The 22026-nt window shown below is 48.3% G+C and overlaps 1 protein-coding gene across 5 annotated transcripts in view; it reads left to right on the forward strand.

The window, feature by feature from the left end:
* FRMD4B (FERM domain containing 4B) overlaps positions 1-22026 on the forward strand; it is a 159482-nt gene that overhangs the window by 95275 nt on the left and 42181 nt on the right. For all 5 annotated transcript variants that reach the window (XM_090021034.1, XM_090021036.1, XM_090021035.1 and 2 more), the window contains 3 exons: positions 4417-4501; positions 17389-17445; positions 18469-18491. In XM_090021034.1, coding sequence (XP_089877160.1) covers positions 4417-4501; positions 17389-17445; positions 18469-18491 — 165 coding nt within the window. The remainder of the gene's footprint in view (positions 1-4416; positions 4502-17388; positions 17446-18468; positions 18492-22026) is intronic.

Consider the following 22026-nt stretch of genomic DNA (forward strand, 5'->3'; position numbering starts at 1 on the left):
CTTGCCCATTCTGCTCTGAGATATAAAGGTCATCCTTAACAGGGCTTTGCCATGACACAGAAGTCTGCAAGGTCCCGACAAAGCTCTGTTGTCCTGACTCATGGCAGAGGAGTCTCCAGCCCAGTGCCGTAAGGTCACCCATATCACATGCAGGCTTTTTTGCTGTCCTGTGTGCTCCTTGGCTGGGGATACGGTCCCCCTTAGGTTTAGGAGTGTCCCTCCTTGGATGCATTAAAGAGTAATGCAGGAGGAGCTGGCTTGAGAGAGAAGTAGCTTGTGGACGCTAATTTAAACCATGCCACGTCGGGTGGAGCTTGCATTTCAGGGGCACGAGAGTCCACATAAATGTGAGGAAGGGGGAGTGGGTAGTGGAAGAAAAGCCCATTGGGAAGCAGCAAGAGGAGGATGTGGAGATGATTATATCTTGCAGACTTCTCTGTGTCCTCAGCCAGGAGAGATTGGAGTGGAGACACCTCTTTAAAATCTACAAAAAATAAATTTTGTCTCCTCTGTTCAGATAAGTGAGCGCCTCTGAGGCTTTTTTGCAGCGTGGCGCACGCCTCGAGTGGTGAGCTCACACGCACTTATCTCTCGCCAGCATATGTGCCCTGTCATAGTCTGTTCTTTAATTAAATCCAGATGCACACAGGCTAAATGCTGCAAACAAGCGCTGTGTGCACACTGCTTCGTGGAGCGGTCTGGGCCTGGTGTGGCAGTGGGAGTGAGCTTCTCCCGCCGGGCATAACGCTTTTTGTGCGGGCAGTGTGGTGCCAGCTTTCAGTCTGTGACCAGAATGGAAATGGTGGAAATGCTGCATCCTGCTGGTTTAATTCCTCACCACAGATAAGCATCTGGCCAACCTTAGAGTCAGATGTAGACATTACCTTCCTTAAAAAAAAATAAAAAAATCAGCGTTTTAAAATAGGAGGAAGTGTCATTTCCAAAATGCACAAACAGGAGTTTCTGTTACTAGATTGATGGCAGGCATTAAGGAGATAATGAACAAACCCGATCCTTTTCCCTTAATTCTTTATAAGTGGAATTAGCATCCTCCCTGCTTCTGGGCTTTTGTCCCACTTGTGTCATGCCCAGCATTTAGTTTGAGTTCTCAGCTCATCTTTGAAGCATCTATAACACTTGTAGGTGCCATGAGATGTTGGTTTAGTTACTATAAGGAAAATATGCCACTTGATTTCCAAACAGCTTCTTTTTTTCTAGCAGGAAACAGGAAAGCGTGGAACCCTTGGCTTTTCTTTTCCACGGTGAAGTGATATTTATTTTCTGATGAAAATTTAAGTTTCATGGGGGGGAAGTGTATTTCTTACCACGTGCTCCCTGACTTGCACTTCCTTTTTTCCCCAGCTCCAATCATTAAGAGAGAACCTCGTTTCATAGTCTTCCAGGTGTGATTTGTAGCGTGTATAACAGCCCGGCGCTGTGAACAATCATTCTTAGAAATGGTGACCACTGCATCGAGCAGTTTCCAACCTGTTTCCATACTGTAATCGACCCTTTCCCATTAGCAACATGGGAAAGTCAGGGTGACCCCTGACACCTAGTCACCACTCTCCTGGGGTTTGCGAAGCCAAGTTCAGAGCATTTGCATTAGAGTAATGAAACACAAATGTTAGCTCATTCCCTTAAAATTTTGTTAATTGTTTTCTTAAGTTAGCAGTAAATTCAAGAATCCCTGGAGGATGCCTGTACCAGAAGCAATCATGTATAGCTATAACCTGCCTAGTTTATAAATTATAAATGTATAACTCTCTTTAGAGTGGAGACAGTTTAGAAAACAACACCAGAATGAGCCCTTTATTGTCCGGCCAAACTTGCCCAGCAGCCCTGGAGCATCCTTATCTTTGTGGTCCAGTGTTCCCTGCGCATGTTGTAATGATAAGGATGTCCTCCACGCACTGGAGAAGAAATAAAACAAGTGGGGGAGGAGAACGACTTCCCACAGCATCCTGTTCCTAAATCCCACGAGAGATTGCAGCTGGATGGGTGAGAGCACAGGGCCGCATCTCTTTGTAGTGATGCCTGCCCTTGCTGCAAAGGTACTGCCTGTGTGTCACCTCCTGGTGAGCTGCTCTGGTTGTGTTGTGCATGTTGCAATCTGCTTTCAGGATTTTGAAGGGGTAGACAAGTCCATGGTGGTTTTTTTTGCAAGTGGCATGGAAGCTTTGAGCCAGCAAGTTGCAACCCAAGGGTCCGTTCCTACACGGTGCCCGGTATCCTCGGTTCTCCTAGGAGTCGGGGGGTCAGATTCACCTTTCCAGCTGGTCTGCCTCAGCGGGAGGTTTGCCGCAGTCTGTGGAGAGGCATCCAGTGTGAAAGGATTTTGGCTTCAGTGGATGGCGAGGACATTTGGCATCTTGGAGGCTGAAGTCTTGACTTGCTTTGTGCAAACTCTTTGCTGAGGTCTCGGTGCTCCTCTCAGTGGTGCCAGAGTAACTGCTCTGAACCAAATGAAGTTATTGCAAACACCAGCAGTGCTGAGATCGGGTTGAGGGCTGTGCTCCCCACCGGTTTTGACCCAGATGCGGCCTGCGCTGCGGGGCTGGAAGTTGGTCTGTTCTCTGAACAGACCAGAGGAGAGAGGGGACAGATTTAGGATGTGTCTCTGACAGCTGATGCATCTCAACAGGGTTTGCTGGGTTGCCTGGTCTCTGCAGCTTTCATTAGCACATAGAATAGCCATTCTTTTCTGGCAGTTTTTAAGTACAAATATAGGTGGTGTTGGAAAAGCAGTCAAGATCCTCCTTCCTCATCCAAAACCAGCTTCCTATGGGGAGATAGGCTGAAGGGGACCTCACAGGGTAGCAATGCTGTTCCCACCCAGGAGTGGGCAGAGGTACGATGGCATAGGATGGGCAGTGGGGCCTTCCTGCAATGGTGAGGTAGAGGAGACACCATTGCAGAAAGACATTCAAAAAGAGTGTCCCTCCTTGGATGCATTAAAGAGTAATGCAGGAGGAGCTGGCTTGAGAGAGAAGTAGCTTGTGGATGCTAATTTAAACCATGCCACGGTGGAGCTTGCATTTCAGGGGCACGAGAGTCCGAATAATATATAATATCACAGTCGCGAATCCATGCGAATTGGAAAGTGACTCCTTGCTTTCGAGTCCCCATTTCACGCAGTGCCCTGGAGCCGAACAGCGTGGGCTCTCTGCAAGTCCGTGCACTTGCACCTGCTCGAGTTAGTCATGCAAGAGGGGGCTTCTTAAAGACTAGGGATGGAGACCCGGGGAGAGGTGGCTTATTAGCAAAGAAGTGCTGCATGTTGAGGAAGGCTGGAATGAGGCCAGGGCTTGCCGTGTGGCTGATGCTTAGTGGGAGGTCAGGCTAAACGAGCGGGCCGCTGCCCTCGGGTCCTGGCAGCCGGACTCCAGCACAGACGGTAATAAACTGGGGAACTCCCCACGCTGGGAACACCCAGACTGAACCTCAGGACTGGACTGGAGTAATCTCCATCTGAATTGCACAAGATGCCTGTTTACATTAGCTTCTCAGGGCTCAGAGATACGGAGGGCTCCCTTTGCCCCCTGCACAGGGAAGGAGCCTAATGCAACCACAGCCTGGCACGGTGTAGCTGAGGAAGGATATGGAAGGAGCCTGAGTGCTTCCTTCCCCCCCGGCCCGGGGCCAGTAGCCGTCCCTCCAGATAACCCCTGGTGTTAAGGGAAACCCCAGGCATTTTCAGAAAGGAGTGGGAGCCTAGGGCTGTGCATGGATGCGGGCACTCTTGCAAATGCCTCTGAGTCCAGGTGCTGCAACTCAAGCTCGTGTGCAGTCTGGAGTAATGGAAATTAGAGCCAGAAGGACATGCCATCTTCTCTTTGCCCTTGCCCTGAGTTAGGATCAAGTTAATACCTAGATCAAACCTGATGGATGATTGTCTCTTGTTAGAAAGCCCCCACTGAAAGAGATTGTGCCACCTCCCTAGGTAGCCTATGCTAATGGTTTGTTCTCCTGATAGTTCACAAGCTTTCTGGATGCATCGTGGTCCAAAGTTGTACATCTGCCAGCTTTCCATGCTAGCTAGCTTTAATCCCTCTTGGGAAGTGGATCTCGCACTGGCTTGGTCAAGGTGTATCATAGTGTTTGTTACCTTTCCCCGGTCCATGGCTCTTGTCTGTGCAAAGGGATGACTTACCCCTTTGAGATCTGCCGAGGTTGTCCTGAGACCTGAAATGCCGCGGATTGCTCTTATCAGTTTAACAGGGGGTTTCGTCATCCTGCATTCCCGTCTTTTTGCTTGACTCCCACTGAAAGGCAGGAAATTAAATGCAATAAGTCATAATTCCTCTAAACCATCTGTACTGCCAGGAATAAGATAGGGAGGAAATCAGAATGCCTTGGGAGGAGAACGAAGCCCTCTGAAGAAAGTAATGCTGTCTTGTTCTTCTTTCCCCTCAGGTTTTACATTGAAAGCATATCGTTTCTGAAGGACAAAACCACGGTAGAGCTCTTTTTTCTGAATGCAAAGTCCTGTGTGCACAAGGTGAGGCACAAATATCTTTTGATCCTTTTTCTCATTCTGGTGCATGTCCCACTGTTAGAGCCCATCACCTAGACAGACCCACAAATGAGCCATTCCTGAATGCACATGTCTCAGTTATATCAAAGACTTCGTACCTGAGGACTCCTGAACTTCAGGAAGATGATGGTGTCCTCATCCATCTTTCTAAGGCCTTCTGTTTCTCAACCGGGCTGAACCCAAATCCCAGCTCCAAATACATTTGCGAGCTGTTTGAAAAGAGGGCCATAATTTTGGGGCTAGGCCCCAACTCTGATTGACATCATACCTATAGCTTCCTGGACACATGTAGTAATAAATACCATCCACTTTGATTCAGCTGTAGTTAGGAGGTTAATACTGGGTGTGTCCACATGTTCTTTAATGTGTTTTAGGTAATGCACATTAGATCTAGTCCCTCAATTGTGAGGTACTAGAACAATGTGCATTAGCCTATTTTAATGTGCATCAGCTGAAGAGCAAGGTTTTTTGTGACTTGAATGCACATTAAAATAAGTTAATGCGCATTAAAGTGCATGTGTAGACATGCCCACTGTGTTCATAGTCCATTCAAGCATTCACATAGGAAAAATATGTTTATTTAAATGCTTCTCTACTCCAAATCTCCCACCTGCTTAAATGAGCACCCATCAGACGAGCCAAGGGTGGTCCTAACCTTTGCCAAGCTACCAAAACCTTTGCTGTAGTAGCAGCCACATTTCAATGAACTTTGTTCCCCTAATCCCAGCTGAGTTCAATAGCAGGAGAGTCTCATGGCCAGTGTTGTGTTGTCTCAAATAAGCATCTTGGCACTTGGTATTAACAGTTTCAGGAACCACTGAAACAGTTTAACTAGACCCAGAAACCCCACCAAAATGGAGCTGATTGAGTTAGCCATAGGACATGAAGGATATTACAACCATCAAGACCTCACCAGGAGGCTCTGAAATGCTAGTAGTCCCATGCCAAAAAGGGTAAGCGTGTGTGTGAGCATGTGGGGGGGTGTTTATGTACAGAGAGTACACAGTGTAAAAGATGAGGAAAAAATACTTACTGTAGAAACATATGTGTCATCCAGCCAGTGGGGATGACCTACATCTGGCCCAGATAAATATGATTATTCAGGGAGCATAGCTGCATAGTCCGGCAAGAACTGCTGAGAACGTACAGTGCTGGAATAAACACAGCCACTTACTTTACTCTGGTCCTTTGGGATTCATGAGAAATTTTGAGAGTGCTTTCCCGACTGGTAGGTGTGTGCTTTAATTGGTATCGGTGTCGAAGATGCCAGTTGCCAGCTTTTGCACAGCACAGCTGCCAAGAGAAGAAAAGAGAGTTTCCCCTAGTGTACATTTTCTGTAGGAGGCACAGGGAGTTTTTACCTAGAAACTGGATCTCACTGAAAGAAAATCACAGGGCAGTGGTGAGATATTCAGGAGCTCCAGCAAAAGCAGACAGCCCTTTGCTCCTGTCGTTGTGAGCCGGTGAAATGAAAATGAACCTGGAGCAAAGAAATGTCTTTTGTATCTAGATCTTTAATTAAAGTTTCAATTTAAAAAATCAGAGCAGGCCAGCTGCCTGTTAGCCGGGCTCATTAATGCTAGCGCAGCCCAGACAGCATGGCAGTTATAGCTTTATCTTTGCTGCTAATAAGGCTGATTCGTACAGTTTGGCTTGGAGTCAAAAGTTGTCTGGACGAGTTTCTGTAGACTGAAGACAATAGCACAGCCCTGCAAAGCACCTGTGTCGGCATTGGGATGGCAGCCTGATGAAACCTTACCCCAGAATCCCACCTAGAAAGCAAGGTTATATTGATAATGGGGCTTGGAGTCTGGTTCTTTGTGTTCAGCGATGCTTCTGGCTATGCCGCGTGCCACGGCACCATGCCTCCTCCGGGTCACTTTGACACATCGCTGTTAGTTTGCAAGCTATTTAGGACAGGGACTGTTGCTTAAGATGCACCTGGCAAATGGGGCCATGGCCTGGTTACAGTGCTTATAATTAAACCCCAGATATAAGGCACACACTTTTGTACATTTGGCAGTAAGGCCATTAGCCACCTTCATCAAAGCATGCTGCAGATACATTACAAGTTAGATAAAGCAACAAATATGTGGGATTAATGTGCAAAAGGGTGCATCTATATCCCCAAAAGTAGGCAGCCAGGTGCGTGCATGGAAATATAGGTAAAACATATCCCTCAACTTGAAATCATTTGAATTTGCTTTGGAAGTACATTTGACCCAGTGTCTTTTAACACTGTCCAGCTTTTTTTTTCTTCCTATTTGGGGAACTTTGCAATTACTCTGTGGATCTGTTCTAGCTCTCCAGAGTAAGTGAAATGCAGTTTCGATGCTCGTGGGATGGACTCTCTCGTGTTTTAAGCACCCAAAATTCAGATGAGTAGATACAAAGGCGTATCAGAGGTGTTCGAGCCCCAGGTGGGTTAAAGGAACATCTTAGCGCTCTCCTTTGTGCTGCAGGGCTAGGAGGTGCAGTCTGAACGAAGGGCAGTGTCAGCACGCAATGCAATCACCGGATCCCCAGCTCCGGTGAAACACCCTGCTGCTGGTCACTAATGACAGGGAAGAATGTTCCCTGGTATTTCTCACTGGTTAATCCAGCTAGGGGAGCTTAAACTGGTTTTTTGCTCCATTCATACAGGAGAAAACGCCTCCTGGCTTTTGGAAGCAATAACCCTGCAGCATAGTGTGTGATTCAGAGGGACCATTAATGCATAGGTGCATGCTGTTGACATGCAGAAAAAAATACAGGGTGCCTTCTCCTACTGAGATCTTTGTATGAGACTCCCGTGGACATGGGACAGGAAGGAAGCTGGCACGGTGGGCACTCGCATAAAAGGGTTTGGAAGCAGGAGAGGAACCAGAGCAGGTTGATGGAGATGGCTTAAAATGCCATCAGATCTGTTCCTTCAGTTACTTGTGCTGTTTTCGTTGTCCTGTTGTCTTTCAGAGTGGGAGAAACCTGCAGAAAATCACTAGTTCAGAAAGTACATGGGCTTCGTGCTTGACTTGGTGTATGCTTTAAGCTCTGTTGACCTCAGTGGGATGTTGCATGTGCCTCTATCTCTTGTCTGTGCTTATATGCTTTATGCACTTAACTGGACACCTGTTCCAAGTGCTTCTAAGAATAGTGCTGCTTTCCCGATGTAGGCAAAGAATAGGTCTGTCCCGGGGGCTAGGGGTGGCTTCATTTCAGCGTTCCTGTATGGCATGAAACCCAGGAGCCGGTTCAGGGTTTGAGCAAGTGACACCGAAGCGTTGCAGTCACGTGAACTCCAGCAGGACCGCTGCAAGTGGCAGAGAGAGATCAGCACTGGCAGACTCGCTGGCAGGTGGCAGTGCCCGGCAGCAAAAAGTCAGCCTGCAGCCCACAGGTGCATTGACCCTGCTGCTCCAGTGGAGGCTGGAGAGCCTTTTGCTTCGGGCTGAGCTTACTGATGATGAGTAACGCGTCTGCGCGGCGGAGAAAGTCACTTAATAACACCCTGCTGTACGTAGCTGCTCTCCCTTTCATTTTGTTCTTCCTCCCGTGTCTGATTTGAAGCTGGCGACCCCGTTCCTTGCAGGAAGCTAAGTGGCAAATCAGATGGGCGGCCCTCCCACCTTCCCCCTTGCTGCGTGCTGCCCTCCGACCTCTCCCTGCTTCAGGGGGTCCCCACAGCTGCTCCCACACCTTCTTGTCCCTCCCCTGTGGGCTCTTCCATGGGATTTGTGCCCTATCTTCCCCTTCCCTTTCTGCCCAGGGCACCACATGTGCTGTTTAAGCTGCGTGTGCTGTTTAAGGGGGTTGTGAAGACATCCCTCTGCTCGCAGCACAGGGCCGGCTGCAGCTCCGGCTCCCCAGTGGTTCAGGCTTCCCGGGGCTCTGATTTGTACCCGATGCACGCTCACAGCGCTGCTCTGAAGGGCGTTGCTTTGTCCTGGGTGTGTACACAAGTACTGGTAATTCATGTCCCTATTGGATCGGAGTAGCCCCGTGTCCTTTGTCCAGATCAGCATGGACAGCCGAACGGGAGGCAGTAGACCAGGCACAGGTAAAATGGTGGATATAGCTGGCAACCAGACTCCAGTTCCCAGCAACCCCTGCCCGCGTCGCTGCGGCCAGTTTCCATGGAGAGCCCAGAAGTGGCAGGGCTGTGACGCTTTCCAAGCAGGGCTGGCAGGGCACGGGGCTAGGCGGTGAGCTGCTCCAGAGCATGCAGGCAGCAGATCGCAGCTCTGCACCAGCTCCAGCCCATGCTATCACCGCCACGAGGTCCCGGAGCAGCTCTCAACCCAGCTATGCACCCTGCCAATGCTGCTTGGGCCAGTCTCCATGGAAATCCTGGCCCTGCACTGTCACCGCCCTGCTGCTCCTGGGGGTCTCCATGGAAACCAGTTGCAGTGACATGGGTAGAGGCTGCAGGGAAATGGAGTCCACCAGGAGCCCTGTCCGATGCATGGGCCAGACTTTGCCCACCCATGCGTTAGACAATAGTTGATAAAGCTTGAGGTTTTGGGATCCATCACGGTCTATGGAAAGCCCTTCAGCGGGCTTCCTGAGGCCCTGGCCAGATGTTAACATACGCTAGTTTAAAATTGCACGCTGAATTTCTATATCACACCCAGTGAGCAGGCCTGCAGTTGCCCCCGGATAGCAAGCACAGATCCCTTACGTGGCAGGAGAGCAAGCAATAGCCTGTTTGCATTTAGCAAATGGCTATTCCAGGATGGAAGGGACCACATGAAACTTAAACCACGGTGGAGTTTTACCCTGAGAGTCCTCCTTGCGCTTAGCCAAAGCTACCCCTGCTTAAGGACTTTGTGTCATTGGTCTGCTACTTTTCTATATGGAAATGTAATATTAATTGAGCCGGTGTATGTGTTTTGTCTGTCCATAAGCAGAATCTTCTTATTAAATATTGCTTTCCTTATGCGGCATTTTGGGGAGAACACCATTGCAGAAGAAAAGAAGGGCTGCAATGAGGCATCGTACTTTTGATCTTTGTTTTCTTATAAGTTTTTACAGTTCAAGGGCTTTGGAAAAGTCATGCCTAAGAAGATTCAGATGCCTGTAATCTTTCCTTAATGCTACAAAAAAGAATTTAAAAGCCTGCGTGAGATGTCGGATAGATTCTGTTGAAAGCACTGTTAGATTGAACAGTGAAAGCCCGGCCCTTGCTTTCAGGTAAAAACAGATTAGCTGGAATGGCTGAATTTGCATAGAAACAGGCACGTTTTATAACATGCCAGATGCCTGTTGCAGTTTCTGAATCGTAATCAGAACGGTTTGACAGAGGAGGAGAGGACTTGGTCGTGCATATGTTGTTAATCTATTTTGGAAGAGTAGTTGGACCTTGCTTCATTTAAACCAGCCCTGTTTGGACAAATAACACGCTGCTTTGGCTAGTGAATCTCTGTCAAGTTTGTTATACAATAAAGCTAGCGTTTGTACAGCAAATGCCCCAGATGCTTCCCCAGCCATAGATTGAATCTTTGCCAGTCCTTAAAATATGTTCTATAAACTAAGGTCTTGGTCAGCTTGGCTAATTTCTGCCTCTGTCCTTGGGCATTGGGGATTTGTTTTTTATTTCCCATTTGTTTCAAAGACCCGCAAAGACGTTAAGGCACGCTGACAGCAGTCTCGATTTGCGGTGGAGCCCATAAGCACGTTAGCCTTGCGAATGGGTTCTTGTTAACATTTGGCAGGCGGAGGGCTAGCGTTTACCAGGAGAAGCTGTTGAAGCTGACCTCTGGGGTGAGCATAAAGTCTGGCTGCCTGCCAGCTTGCGAAGAGTAAAGTGGTCCCGTATATTAAAGAGCTCTCGAAAGTTTTATAGTAAACATTTCCTAATTCCCCCACGTCACGGGTGGATGAGACATGTTCTCAGATAGACTCTGTGTACTGAGTGTAGCTCTCTCCAGCCTTATTAAAATATACACTGCCAGGGGCTTTATTTATGATTCTGTTCCTAAAGATAGTGCGTCTGAAGTGCGGGGGTGAGAGGTAACCAGATGGGGAGGAGAAATCTCAGGCTGCGAGTATGCTTTGTGGAAAGACTTCTGCCTGGGATCTCGTGCGCGACGGTCTTCAGCTGTCATGAATTTCTTTGCCTCTGGCTTCTCCGGTGAAGGGAAGGGAGTGGACGGGATTGAAGAGCACGCGGTTTAACGTGTACATTGATTTTTTTTCCCACCCGGTCCATACGGGCCTGCTTTTGGACTCGCAAGGTAGCCCTGAGATTTCTTTTGGACCGTGCAACACCGTTGCAGGCTAGGCTGGTACAGCGGAGCGGTGGTGCTGTGTGTTGCATCTGTGCTGGAGGCTTGCACATCTGGCATGTGCAAGCTTCTTCACCAGCCCAGGGATTGCTCCACGATGGGCTGGTAGCAGTAGTAAACTGTTATCCTGGTGGGAGTTGGCCTGCCACGGCTTTCTGCAGCGGTGACAGCAGGGGGATGGAGGGCTCATGGGCTCAAAGACAAGCTCTGGAGGGAAGGATACCCTTCTGTCTTCCCAACCTCCTCCGAGCTCCTGCCCTACCCATTACATTCGGCTGCCTGCTCTCCTCACATTGCTTCGGTTCTCTTCCTCCTCTCCGACTCCCATTACGTACTCAGGGTGACTTGCTCCCTTTTTCTTCAGTGCCCAGATACCACCAAAGGATGCAGTGGGATGCTTTGCCTTTTCAGCTGCTGCTCCTAATGTCCCCGCTCCTCAAGCGCCGGGAGAAACAATTGCATAGAAAGTCTTGGTCAGACCTCGTGCACCCAGGATTCAGCATCTGGGGATGAAACGTGAAAAGTTTGGTTCAGCCTGTGGGAGGTAGGGGGCCATGGGGCAGGCAGAGCCCTTGGGGGAAGGAGTCACAAGCTGCTGCACAGCATGGCGTGAACTGATTTTTCAGAAGACATTAAGTTGGCCAAACGTGCTCCAGAGGCGGGCGTTGGACCTGGATGTCACTATCCGCCCCTGGACCCTGATCCACGACGTGCTTGTACCGCCACTTCACAGCAAAGACTCTTCGTTTCACGTTGGTGGAAAGGCGTGAGTTTTCCCCTCCTCTTGCTCTGAGAAGTGGCTTGGAGCTCTTCTAGATACGAGAAAAAATCATGGAAAAATTTCGGTCCAGCCAGTTGGTCAAACAAAGTTGTGCACAACTGAAAAGAGGGTCTGGACAGTGCTGGGCAGCCTTAGCGAAGTGTGCCTCCGCCAGCTTGGGCTATAGTTAAGAGGCAAATATTGATGATCAGAAGAGGTGCCATGGGGCTCTGCTCATTTGGGGTGTATTCCTCCCTTGCCAACGTTAGCCACACTGGAGGGGTTACCCAGCACAGATCTGCTGGAAGGACCTGGCTTTAGGTTTACCTGACCTACCAAGGCTAGGTTTGCCTAATCCTCCAAAGCTGGAGAACCAACTCTATGACTGACTACTACACCTTCATCGTCAGAGTCATTCCCATCAGCATGTACTTCTTGCTTTGAGGCTATGACCCTGCAAGGGATTTTACGAGGAAAGGCATAGAGATATTTAAGATGTGGGGATCTGGCTTTGACTAAATCATATGGTCCCAGGTGGCTGTTCGATGTAGCCCAGAAAGGATCTGCGGTGGGAAATAGCGCTGTTAGCATGCTCACTTGTGCTGCCTCCACACCCAGGTAATTGTCTTCCTTGGCAAACCTTATTGCACTTGCCTTGAGTCCACCCCTCTCTTTTTAATTGCATTTTTTTTTCTCTTCCATTTTTCCTTTTTTACAACCCTCCCAGTAATTGTGGGTAATTATAGGCAGTTCTCTGGCTTTCTTGAGGCTACTCAAATGCAGACTGGCTCAGGGCATGGCTGGCTTATTGTAATGGAAAATAAATAAATAAGGAAAAGCCAAAGTTTTATGAGGGCAGGGGGATTTTGTGGTGTCTTGATTCTCTTTTTTTTTTTTTTTCCCCCCTGTCTTTCACCCTGGACTGTCTGGAAGGAGCCATTTCAGGTCCTGGCTTCTCCCTCTGGTTGGCTCTCTGCCACTTCCGATGAAAAAGGCAAAACACAACAGTTGAACTCCCATGCGTTTCAGTTCTTTGGACTGAAAAAAGTGTAGCTCCGAAGTTTCGCTTAGCTCCTCCAGCTCCAATCTCCATTGCCCTCTTGTTCTTGATGCATTTTTCAGCCACCAAAGACATAGACTTGCCCTGTATGGTGGGACTCAAGAGCTGATGTTGTTGTACCATATTTGTGCTCATTCTCTTGCTCTGGTGCCAGGCATCATGATTTTCAGGGTGTCCTTAGCTTTGCCTCTACTCAGTAAAGTGGCTCCCTAAAGCAATGGGACATGTTAAGAACATCACTAAATCAGGGCCCAAATTCTGCCCTTATTCATTGGAAGGCAGCATTTCTACGACTCGACTCTTGCCATCTTTGACTGATGCCTTGGCCATCATTTGATGCCTTGGCCATCATGATGAAGGGCATGCGAGCCTGAGAGCTTGCAAAGAAATTTGTTTTTTTGCAGCTATTTAGCTGGCCTAATAAATGATATCGCCTCTACCGAAGGAGTTGTGTCTGCTTAGAGATATCGATGCATTCCTGCCATCTAGGAATTTCCACTCAGCTTGGACATCTATGAGACTGTCTGTTTCCTTAACATTATTCAGCATGAAAAAAGCCACCTGGATATGTGGGCCAAATTAATTCCTGGGGCCAAATTAATTCCTGGTATAAATTGAGCAACTCTACTCTGGTATAAATTGAACACTACTCCAGGGGTGAATTTGCCTTACTGGATAAAACAATTGATCCCCTCTGCAGATGGTAATTGAGAAAGATCTTTTTCTTCCCCCTCCCTGGGGCAGCTCTTTCCATTCTGGCTAAGCTTATTTACATCTGAAACGTATAAGGTTCAGATGCCATTATATGAATTGCATCCATCTACTTAACCCTGCGCTAATGACCTTATTCCCACTTGGGGTGATTCTAGGAAAATATCCAATCTTCATATTCAACATGTGGTTCTGAGAGCAGCCTGCAGACCTGGCTCCCAGGCCCCTTGGCCTGCTTGCCTGAACGTATGCTGAAATGATCTGAGGGATTGCAGGAATTGCAAATTAATCTTTGCGGTCTGTCCCTCCCATCTCCTTTGGAAAATGGATCTTCTTGCTAGAGCTTTGCCAGGCTTTCATTACAAAGCCTGGAACTACACTGCACTCACCTGGGCTCGGGCTTTGTGATGAAATCCCACAACGGATTCGAGAAGGGGGACAGCCGGAGAGCCGAACATGGCCATCTGCATTTGATGAAAGGCTCCCCCTCCCTGGGACCTGTTTTGAGCAAAAACATGCTGCTGCATGGATCAAGACACATTCATGGTCTGCTTGAGTGAATAGACTTGGGTTCAGATCCTGCTTCTGATCTGCTGGGTAGCCTCAGGGAGTCACTTCACCCCCGTTGCTGAGAGGCAAGGATTTTTGTGGGTGCTCTCCTTTATTGAACTGCATACTTGGGATAGACTCAGTTAAGCTTTTGAATGCAGTGCGTGCTTCCTCAGATCACGTCTGCTTCCTTTCCAACTCTGGCTAGTCTTTTTAGCTTTTAACCTCATCAGGGCAGGAGTACTACACGTTTGTACAGCGCCTTGCACTATGGGGCCTTAATCTTTAGACCTTAGTGTCATGCGGTAATGCATAATTGTGGGATTAAAATAAGTTCACTCTATCCTAAAAACAGGAGCAACTACTTTGAGTGCAGGAGAGCAGGGGAAAAGCTGCTAGTAGCTCTTTTGTATGAGTGCGCTGGTGCGTAGGGACTGCAAGCGTTGGGGAACCCCGAGGACCTGCAGCAACTGGATGCAGGCATGCCAACAGCTGTTTGAAGTGTAGCAAGAGCTGAAATCGCAGAGCCCAACTCCTGACTGCATTTTTCTGGTATAGCCGTTTCCAGCTGTGCACCTGAGCAGGAAGAAGTGCCAGGGCATTCGGACCATCCATTGTAAAGAGAAAATCTCGTGGGAGGCTATGGAGCGGAGTTTATTGGCAGTCGCTAAGACTCCAGCCACGTTATCCTCACATTGCAGTTACAGGGTGCAAGGGAGTGGGGCATTAGGCCATTATGCCACTCAACTGGGATGCTCCCTGGCGTCTGGTATGTCGCGTTTCTTCCCTCCCCATTCCAAGCAGGTCCCTGGCTGTTCTGAGCAAAGGTTTTTGGTTCACTGTGGCTTCCAGGGTGTGTTTTGGGAAGCATTTGTCCCCGAGGCCCTGAGGAGTGTAGGTTCAGCAGTTGTATGGTTTGGCCTTAAAGGTTTTACCGTTTCCATTCTGGAAGCGAGTGAGCAAGATGTTGCTCATCAAGACGCTCGGAGCGGGCTGCCTGAAATGGCTCCGCAGGGGCAGAAGCACCTAACCTGTCCAAGCCTTTACGGGCAAACAAAATATTATGTGGAGGCAAAAGTAGCTAAATCCCTCTCTTGGTAGATAAAGTTTCAGCCTTTGCTACCAAGAGACACAGCCCCAGTTGTGCAATAGGCTGGCGTTCAAAGCCATAGGATCTTGTAACATCCCAGGTAATGCAGTTTGTTTGGTCACTCCACTGCTGTTGTATGTTAATGGTAATTTTCACCGAATGTCGTCACATGTGTAGGAAAGTGCTCTGGGTTTCTTAAAGCTTGTATTTAGGGCCATGTCACGTAAGCGGACAATTTAAGACCAGCTAATAATAATAATAATGATAATAATAATACATATTATTATTAAAATAACGATAAGTATTATTATTAAATTGAGTATTATTTTTTTAAGATAATAATTAAAATAATTATTAACTTTCATTTCTCATCTTTGAAGTGCTTTGCAAACATTAACTAAACCACACAACACCCCTGCAATGTAGGCATCTATCACGCCCATTTCACAGATAGGTAAACTGAGGTTAAGTCACTTGCCCTTGCACTGTTTTGTGTTGGGAATGAAACCTAGATCTCCTGGCTCCTAGTCATGTGCTGCACGCAACTGGTGACCACGGCTTTGCTCTCCCCTGTATTTTAAGGTAGGGTGATACTGGTATACTTAATTTACTTACTTTTAAAGGCTGCGTGCCTTAGTGGCACCACTGCGTGGGTTGTTGCAGTCAGCTGCCTGCTGTGTTCCTGTGCAAACCCATTGGATGGGTGTGAATGTGCCTACCCCTTTCCAGACCACAGGCTTACTCAGGAGACTGTCTGGATTTTCCAGCGTTGACAATTGATCGGAAGCAGACCGGTTTCTGTGGCTGAGCAGTCACCCAGGAGCGAGAGAAGCTGACTAAGCGGCTGCTTTCACTTGCACTAGGGTCGTTGTAGCCTCACTGGGTGTAGTACCCGGAGGGTGGAGTTGATCTGCAGCCTATCCAGGTGCTGCATGCCATTATAAATAGCTCCCTTTGGGAGCTGGCTGGGGAGGTATTCCCAGAGGCTGTTCCCATATCCCTATGCTTGTTTGCCATCACAGGATTTTTTTCTCTGCCCCCCATTCGAATGAGGTTTAGGGCCTTTGGTAGCACCTGGGTTAGAGCACTGAGTCAACCTGAAGAAGGTGAGCCACATCCTGGGCTGTTTGAGGCTACCTTTGAGCCCCAGAAATTTTTGGAAGGCAAAGGAGAGTGCTGACTTCAGGGGCAAAATGCAGATAGAGGAGGTTCAATATTATCACCCGCAAGCAAAAAAAAAAAAAAAAAAAGGGGGGTGGGGGGAGTGGGAAATGTTATTGGTCAATAACTCACAGATCGAGGCTGATTTTGGGTCACATCTTGTCCTTCCTACGCTATACAGGAGATGCAGGATGCAAAGGGTAATTTTAGTAGCCTCTTGCCTTCCCTGGCCCATTTTAAGTGCTAGGAAGAGACTCTGCCCAGTTTTTTGTCCTCTTAGAGACCCAGGTCTAGTACTTGTGCAACGGAGCTGCCCAACTTTGAAAAGTTGGACCCCGTACAAGGCTCTGTAAGCAGAAGTGGACCTATGAGAGTCCGTGCTTTAGCTAAAATGACAAGTTATGCATGTACTGTACATCTTTAACAATTAGGCAAAGCGTGGTGCATGCCTAGGCAATAAGCATCCAGGCAAGTGGCTTTCTCCTTTGAGTTTGGTCTCTGGTGCAAAGGACTCCGAGAAACTGTTCTGGACTCCGTGGGCCGGCACGGAGCAACGGTGTTAGTTGTGCCTAGCAAACACTATTTATCTGGCATCACAGAAATGTATGGTGCCATGCCAACAAGGAAGAAAGAGGGTCCCCACAGGCCATAAGGCGTGCACATCTTTGGTTTCGTCCTGCATCCCTGGCTTACATACAGTTAAGTTGTGCCGGGTCCCTTTGCACTCGGCTCTGACCAGGCAGACCTGCTCAGCTGCACTAAGTAAGGATTTATGCAAGAAAAGTGCAAGAAAAGCCGTGCAGCTGGACGCTTCAGTGGAGAGAGCCTGAGCGGGTGTGTGGGTGTGTGTGTGTGTAAGAGCGAGGGAGGCGAACACTCACAAAGCAGAGAAATATTATCTCTGGGAAGGGACCGCAGCCAGCTGATCTGGTGAAACCTGTAGGGCCTGAGCGCCCTACGTTGCAGAGGCAAAGGCGTTCACGCCATGCACCCTCGCGTGCCGCCCGCCTCTCTGCTCTGTGCACCCTGCTTTCGGGACTGCCTCTCCTACGCGGTGGTAAAAAATAAAATAAAAATCACAGGACGCTTTTCTTGGCAGCTGCAAAACCCCCTGCCCTGCCCTTGCAGTGGTATGGTCTGTAACGGGAGCGAGACAGAGAGGTACAAAGTAGTGACGACCTCCAGGCTGGCCAGTGCCCGGCTGTGTCCCAGAGAGGTGTGATCCGCAGGCTAACCGTCTCCTCTTTGCACACACAGGGGCAGATTGAGGTAGACAGCGAGACCGTCTTCAAGTTAGCCGCCCTGGTTTTACAGGTAAGACGATCCTTTCTCGCACTGTTAGCATGCCTGCATTTGCTTCCTAACCACTTCTCCTTTGGCAAGTGGCGGCAGCGTGGTTTATTTGTTAGGTTATGGATATCCCCAACACATGCACACACAGAAGCACACAAAAAACGACGCGTTCTCCCCAGCAAACGCGTGCTTCGCAATTTTAGGAGCTTAACTCCAGCAAGTTACTTCTGTGTTCAAGACCCTTGGGTGGAGGAGGGAAAAAAAATGAAGTGGACCTTTGCTCTGTAAGGAAGACCCTTGAGCGGAGTCGCTCAGTCGGAGCTGTTGTTATTTCTTTGCCACTTCCTCCTCCGGCGCAAATAAATGTGAAGCTCATCCACGAGCCGGGAATCGGGGCAGGGAGGGCAGGTGTAATAGCCCGATGCTACAAGCTGTTGCGCCAGTCATACGCATCCTCCTTCAAGAGGACTAAAACCAAGATTTTTGGTCTTCTGCAAATATCTAGTGCCCTCGCCACGAATGTGACCCCTCGTTTTAACCTCCACCAGGTTGTGCAGGGGTTAAATTTACTCTCTGCTTCTACCCACGACTCTTCCTGCAACCCATCTGTTCCCATTGACAAAATCCCACAGTGGGTTCGCGTGGTCTGGGCTGTCTGAACCCTTGTTTTTGTGTCTTGAATGTGTTCAGACCCGCTCACGACCCTCCTGTAATGTCAGGCTTTTGCTGGAAGTGGGCCATATTAGAGGGAATGGATATTTGTGGTGGCGCTTCTCTCTAGTAAAAGGTGATGGGATGTGGAAATCCCCGGGGTCGTGGAAGTTATCTGATGGACGGTGCTGGCTCGACGCCCCTGGGGCCAAAGTCTGCTCCTGTATACATGCGTGCAGCTCCTCGGGCTGCACGAATGCCTCCGAAGTCAGGATTTGTCCTGAAAGGAGCCTGGGAAGAAAACAATGCTGGGAAATTTTCCTTCGCACACCAGGCTTGTGAAGAGAGCACGTGTTAATTTTTGTCACTTTTTTTTTTTTTTTTCAATTGTAGGAAGCTAAAGGGGACTACTCCAGGTAACACCATTTCCCTTTTTAATACTGATGTGCAACGCGGCTGTGCTTTGCTTTGTATTTTTAAACAATTGTTTGACTAACCCGAGCCAGAGGGAAAGCTGTCCGGCCTGGGCCAGCAGTTGGAGAAGTAAAACCCTGGGGGGTGGGAAAAAACATCTCCGGAGTTTGCATGGCTCGTTTGTGACCGGATTCTGCTTCGGCCTACTCTCTGCACCCCACCGTTGCACCGCAAGTGTGGGTACCTCCACTGTTTCGTATCATCCTCAGAAATCATTGCATATCATCCTCAGAAATGAACGCCCCCACGGTTTCACGCCGGAGGCCAGCGGGCTGTGCACTGCCGCGGCTCCTCTGTGTGTGCAGTGCTAATGTATGCACAGGGAGATGGAGCTAGTCAGCTGCTTGCTCCGGGGATCAATGAGCTGCTTTCTTTTGCAGCTGCCCTCCCCGGGCCTCCCCCTTCGTGCACTTGACCCGACAGTTGTATTGTGGCTGGTGCGAGACACCAAGTTGCTCCAGCTTTGCAGCGACCTCCTGCTGTGTAATCGGACAGGATTTACCCTTTTTTGACTTGTTTAGACCCTGTACCTTGGGTGCTATAACCAGCCTTGGGGGGTGGGAAGAGACCTTCAATTAGAAACAGCTTCGTGAACAAACAGAGGTGCAGAGCGTCAGCCTTAGGCTTGTTAATCTTTTACTACCTGCAGAGGTTTCCACCTAGGGAAGTTGGCTTGTCTACCCTTTTCCACGAGAGCTTTCGGTGCCCCGCTCTGTACAGGTGGGATGCAACCTCCTCCCCTGTGGCTTAGCCTCCCCCTGCCTCAAATCCCCTGGACGTGGGCTGTTCATGCGGCTAGCCTAGCAAGGTGTGGGATCTGGTTTGCAAAGCGTTTATACTCATCGGCAGGAAGAGAGAGGCGTGACTTCGGTTGTGCCTTCAAGGGCCGCTCCCACCCTGGAAACACCCTTTTGCAGCTCTTCTGGTAGATCTGTGAAACCCTACCAGCTGATTACGTGGCCCATTTGCACCAAATAACCAACAGCCACCTACACTGGGGCTGATTCTAGAGCAAAATTATTATTTTTTTCCATCTCCTGGGTGGTTATTTGGGTCATCCGCAATGAGGAAACCAGCTCAGTTACAGCCTGTCTCAAAAAAAATTTCCCTTGCAAAACTATGCTTGATAAAAGGAGTGCATTCCTCAGAGCAACCTGGTATTTAAGCAGTCTTCTCCATTACCAGTGTCTGGTTTCTAATGTCTCTGTTGTTCGTTATCAGCTGGAAATTAGATTTTTGAATCGCTTTGGAAAGCGGCTGTTAGGACGTTATATTTGCTTGATTTGGGGCATCTGAACTTTTGCACGTGGCACTGATAGCCAGTTAATGCAGGGATCACCTGGGGACTTAATGACTGGCTTTCTCCGAGCTGCGAAGTGGGTTGCACTTAAGAGCGTGTTGGTGAACCCTGCTGTGCCTGGCTGGTTTTCACACCTCTGGTAGAGGATTTTTTATTTTATTTTTTGATCTGCAAATTGGAGCTGTGGATGGGGAAGGGCTTTTTGAAGTATCTTATCCTGATATCTATCTGGGCAGTCGATCCCTGTTGAAGTCAGCCAGAGTCTTGCACGCTGGTTGATTGTGGAGGATATGCCCGAAGACATTGGTAGTATCCCAAGAAATCATCCATACGGCTGAGCAGACAAGCAATGAAGGAATGCAGTATTTGCAAACTGGAAAATGCCCAAAGACATTGGTAGTATCCCAAGAAATCATCCATATGGCTGAGCAGGCAAGCAATGAAGGAACGCAGTATTTGCAAACTGGAAAATGAAAGGAGAAGCCTCATTTCTGCACCGTGAAATCTGCTGAGGAAACTTAGCAGGATGGCACTACAAAGACCCGTAGCAATGGGTCTTTGGAGATAAAGAACCTCTCTAAAATAGAGCTGCCTTGGGTAAAACCTGATGTGGATAGAGGAAGCTGTGGCTTTCAAACTAGAATAGCCCCAGCCTGTGTCAGAACGAGAGATTTCCAAATGTGAGGTCCCGTGTTTAAGCGACTTAGGCTCTCAGGAAGCCTTAAACGTCAGTGGGATTTTAGACCCCTGTATGCCCAAGTTGCTTTTCAGGTTGCCCCTGCAGTGTGTCTGTTTTGTAGAGGACACGAGTGTCAGCACAACTAGCCAGGACATTTTGGGCAGCTGCATAAAGCAACTGCTGGCTGCAAGAGAAATGATCAGCGGAGGCGAGAGCCCAGTGCAGTTGACATGGCCCATCGTTTTGTTATCCATCATGAGCAAGTCGGTTCCTTTTCCTGTTTACTACATTTGTGATCCCGGCCAGGATAATTATACTGTGTGTGTGTGAGAGTGAGATAGATAGAGGTGCATAGGAGCAGGTCACATCAATGCTCGCTGAGCAGCTCGGCTCTGCAAAGCGAGCCCCTTCCCTGCCGTCGTCTCCGAGGCGCGCGTGCCAAGCAAAATGCCTTCACGTGCCATGCTCTGGCACCGATGCCGGGGGTTGCCTACCTCTGTTACAGCCTATTCAGAGATGCATGAACTTTTGCAGGCTACAGCCTCCTTCGTCGGATGCTGTGGACCAATGCGAAGGTGGATAAGGCCAGAAAACTAACTTCTTAGCCTCACAATTGTGATGTTGAGCCACATGTGAGTTGATGGGGCGGCAGCAATTTGGCCCCTTGTTTTCCCGTAGAAAAAAGGTGGTGGTTTTTGTTCAAAATCTTTTAAAGTTTTCTTATATTCACTGTTCAGCGCATCGGGACGGCCCTAATCAGATGCTTCCATTTAAATGTCTTTATCTGCCGCCACTCCCTTAAAAGTTGGAGTTTGTTTAATACAGTTTGCGGCTGTGTATTGTGCAAATATTGGTAATGAACACGAATTGGGTTGGTGAAACGCAGGAAAAACTGCAGTCCTCATTTCAGAATGGCTTGAACTATTAAACTCCAATAGGAGGGGTTTTTTCCCCGACAGAGAGCATGCTCGCTTCAGGTTGTGGCTGCTAGCATGGTATGGTGGTTAGGCAAAATATATTTGTTTTAGTCACTTTGGGAGTCTCATTTTTGACTTGATTTTGATAAAGCGAATATCATGAGCAGAAAGCAAGCCGTCAGATTGGGTGCTCTAATATTTATTCCTAGTGCAAATACGCACGGTAGTATGGTGGCACCTTGGAAAATGAACTTCAACTTTCTGCTGTTAATGACTATAGACTCTAAGTACGCAGACCCGTAAAATATTTTATAGTGCTATTTTTTTTTATTAATGTTGTAATAAAGTTTTCTTTGTAGCATCCGTAATGTTAACTTACCCACCTTATAGACACCGTGCCATCTATTACCTGGGTTTTCTTTTTAGCTTTATAGTTTAAACCTTTTTATTCTTAAGATGATTTTCCTACAGATGATAGCTTGTGATTTGGGGTTTCGTTCAGCTTGGATAGTTTCTGAGGCCGGAGTAAAAAAAGGTGGGGCACGATTGAAGTGAAGACAGATGGGTCTAAATCTTGTGCT

The sequence above is a fragment of the Crocodylus siamensis genome, chromosome 11, assembly GCF_052110815.1.
Source record: "Crocodylus siamensis isolate JL-2025a chromosome 11, ASM5211081v1, whole genome shotgun sequence".
In the NCBI taxonomy this organism is placed as follows: domain Eukaryota; kingdom Metazoa; phylum Chordata; order Crocodylia; family Crocodylidae; genus Crocodylus; species Crocodylus siamensis.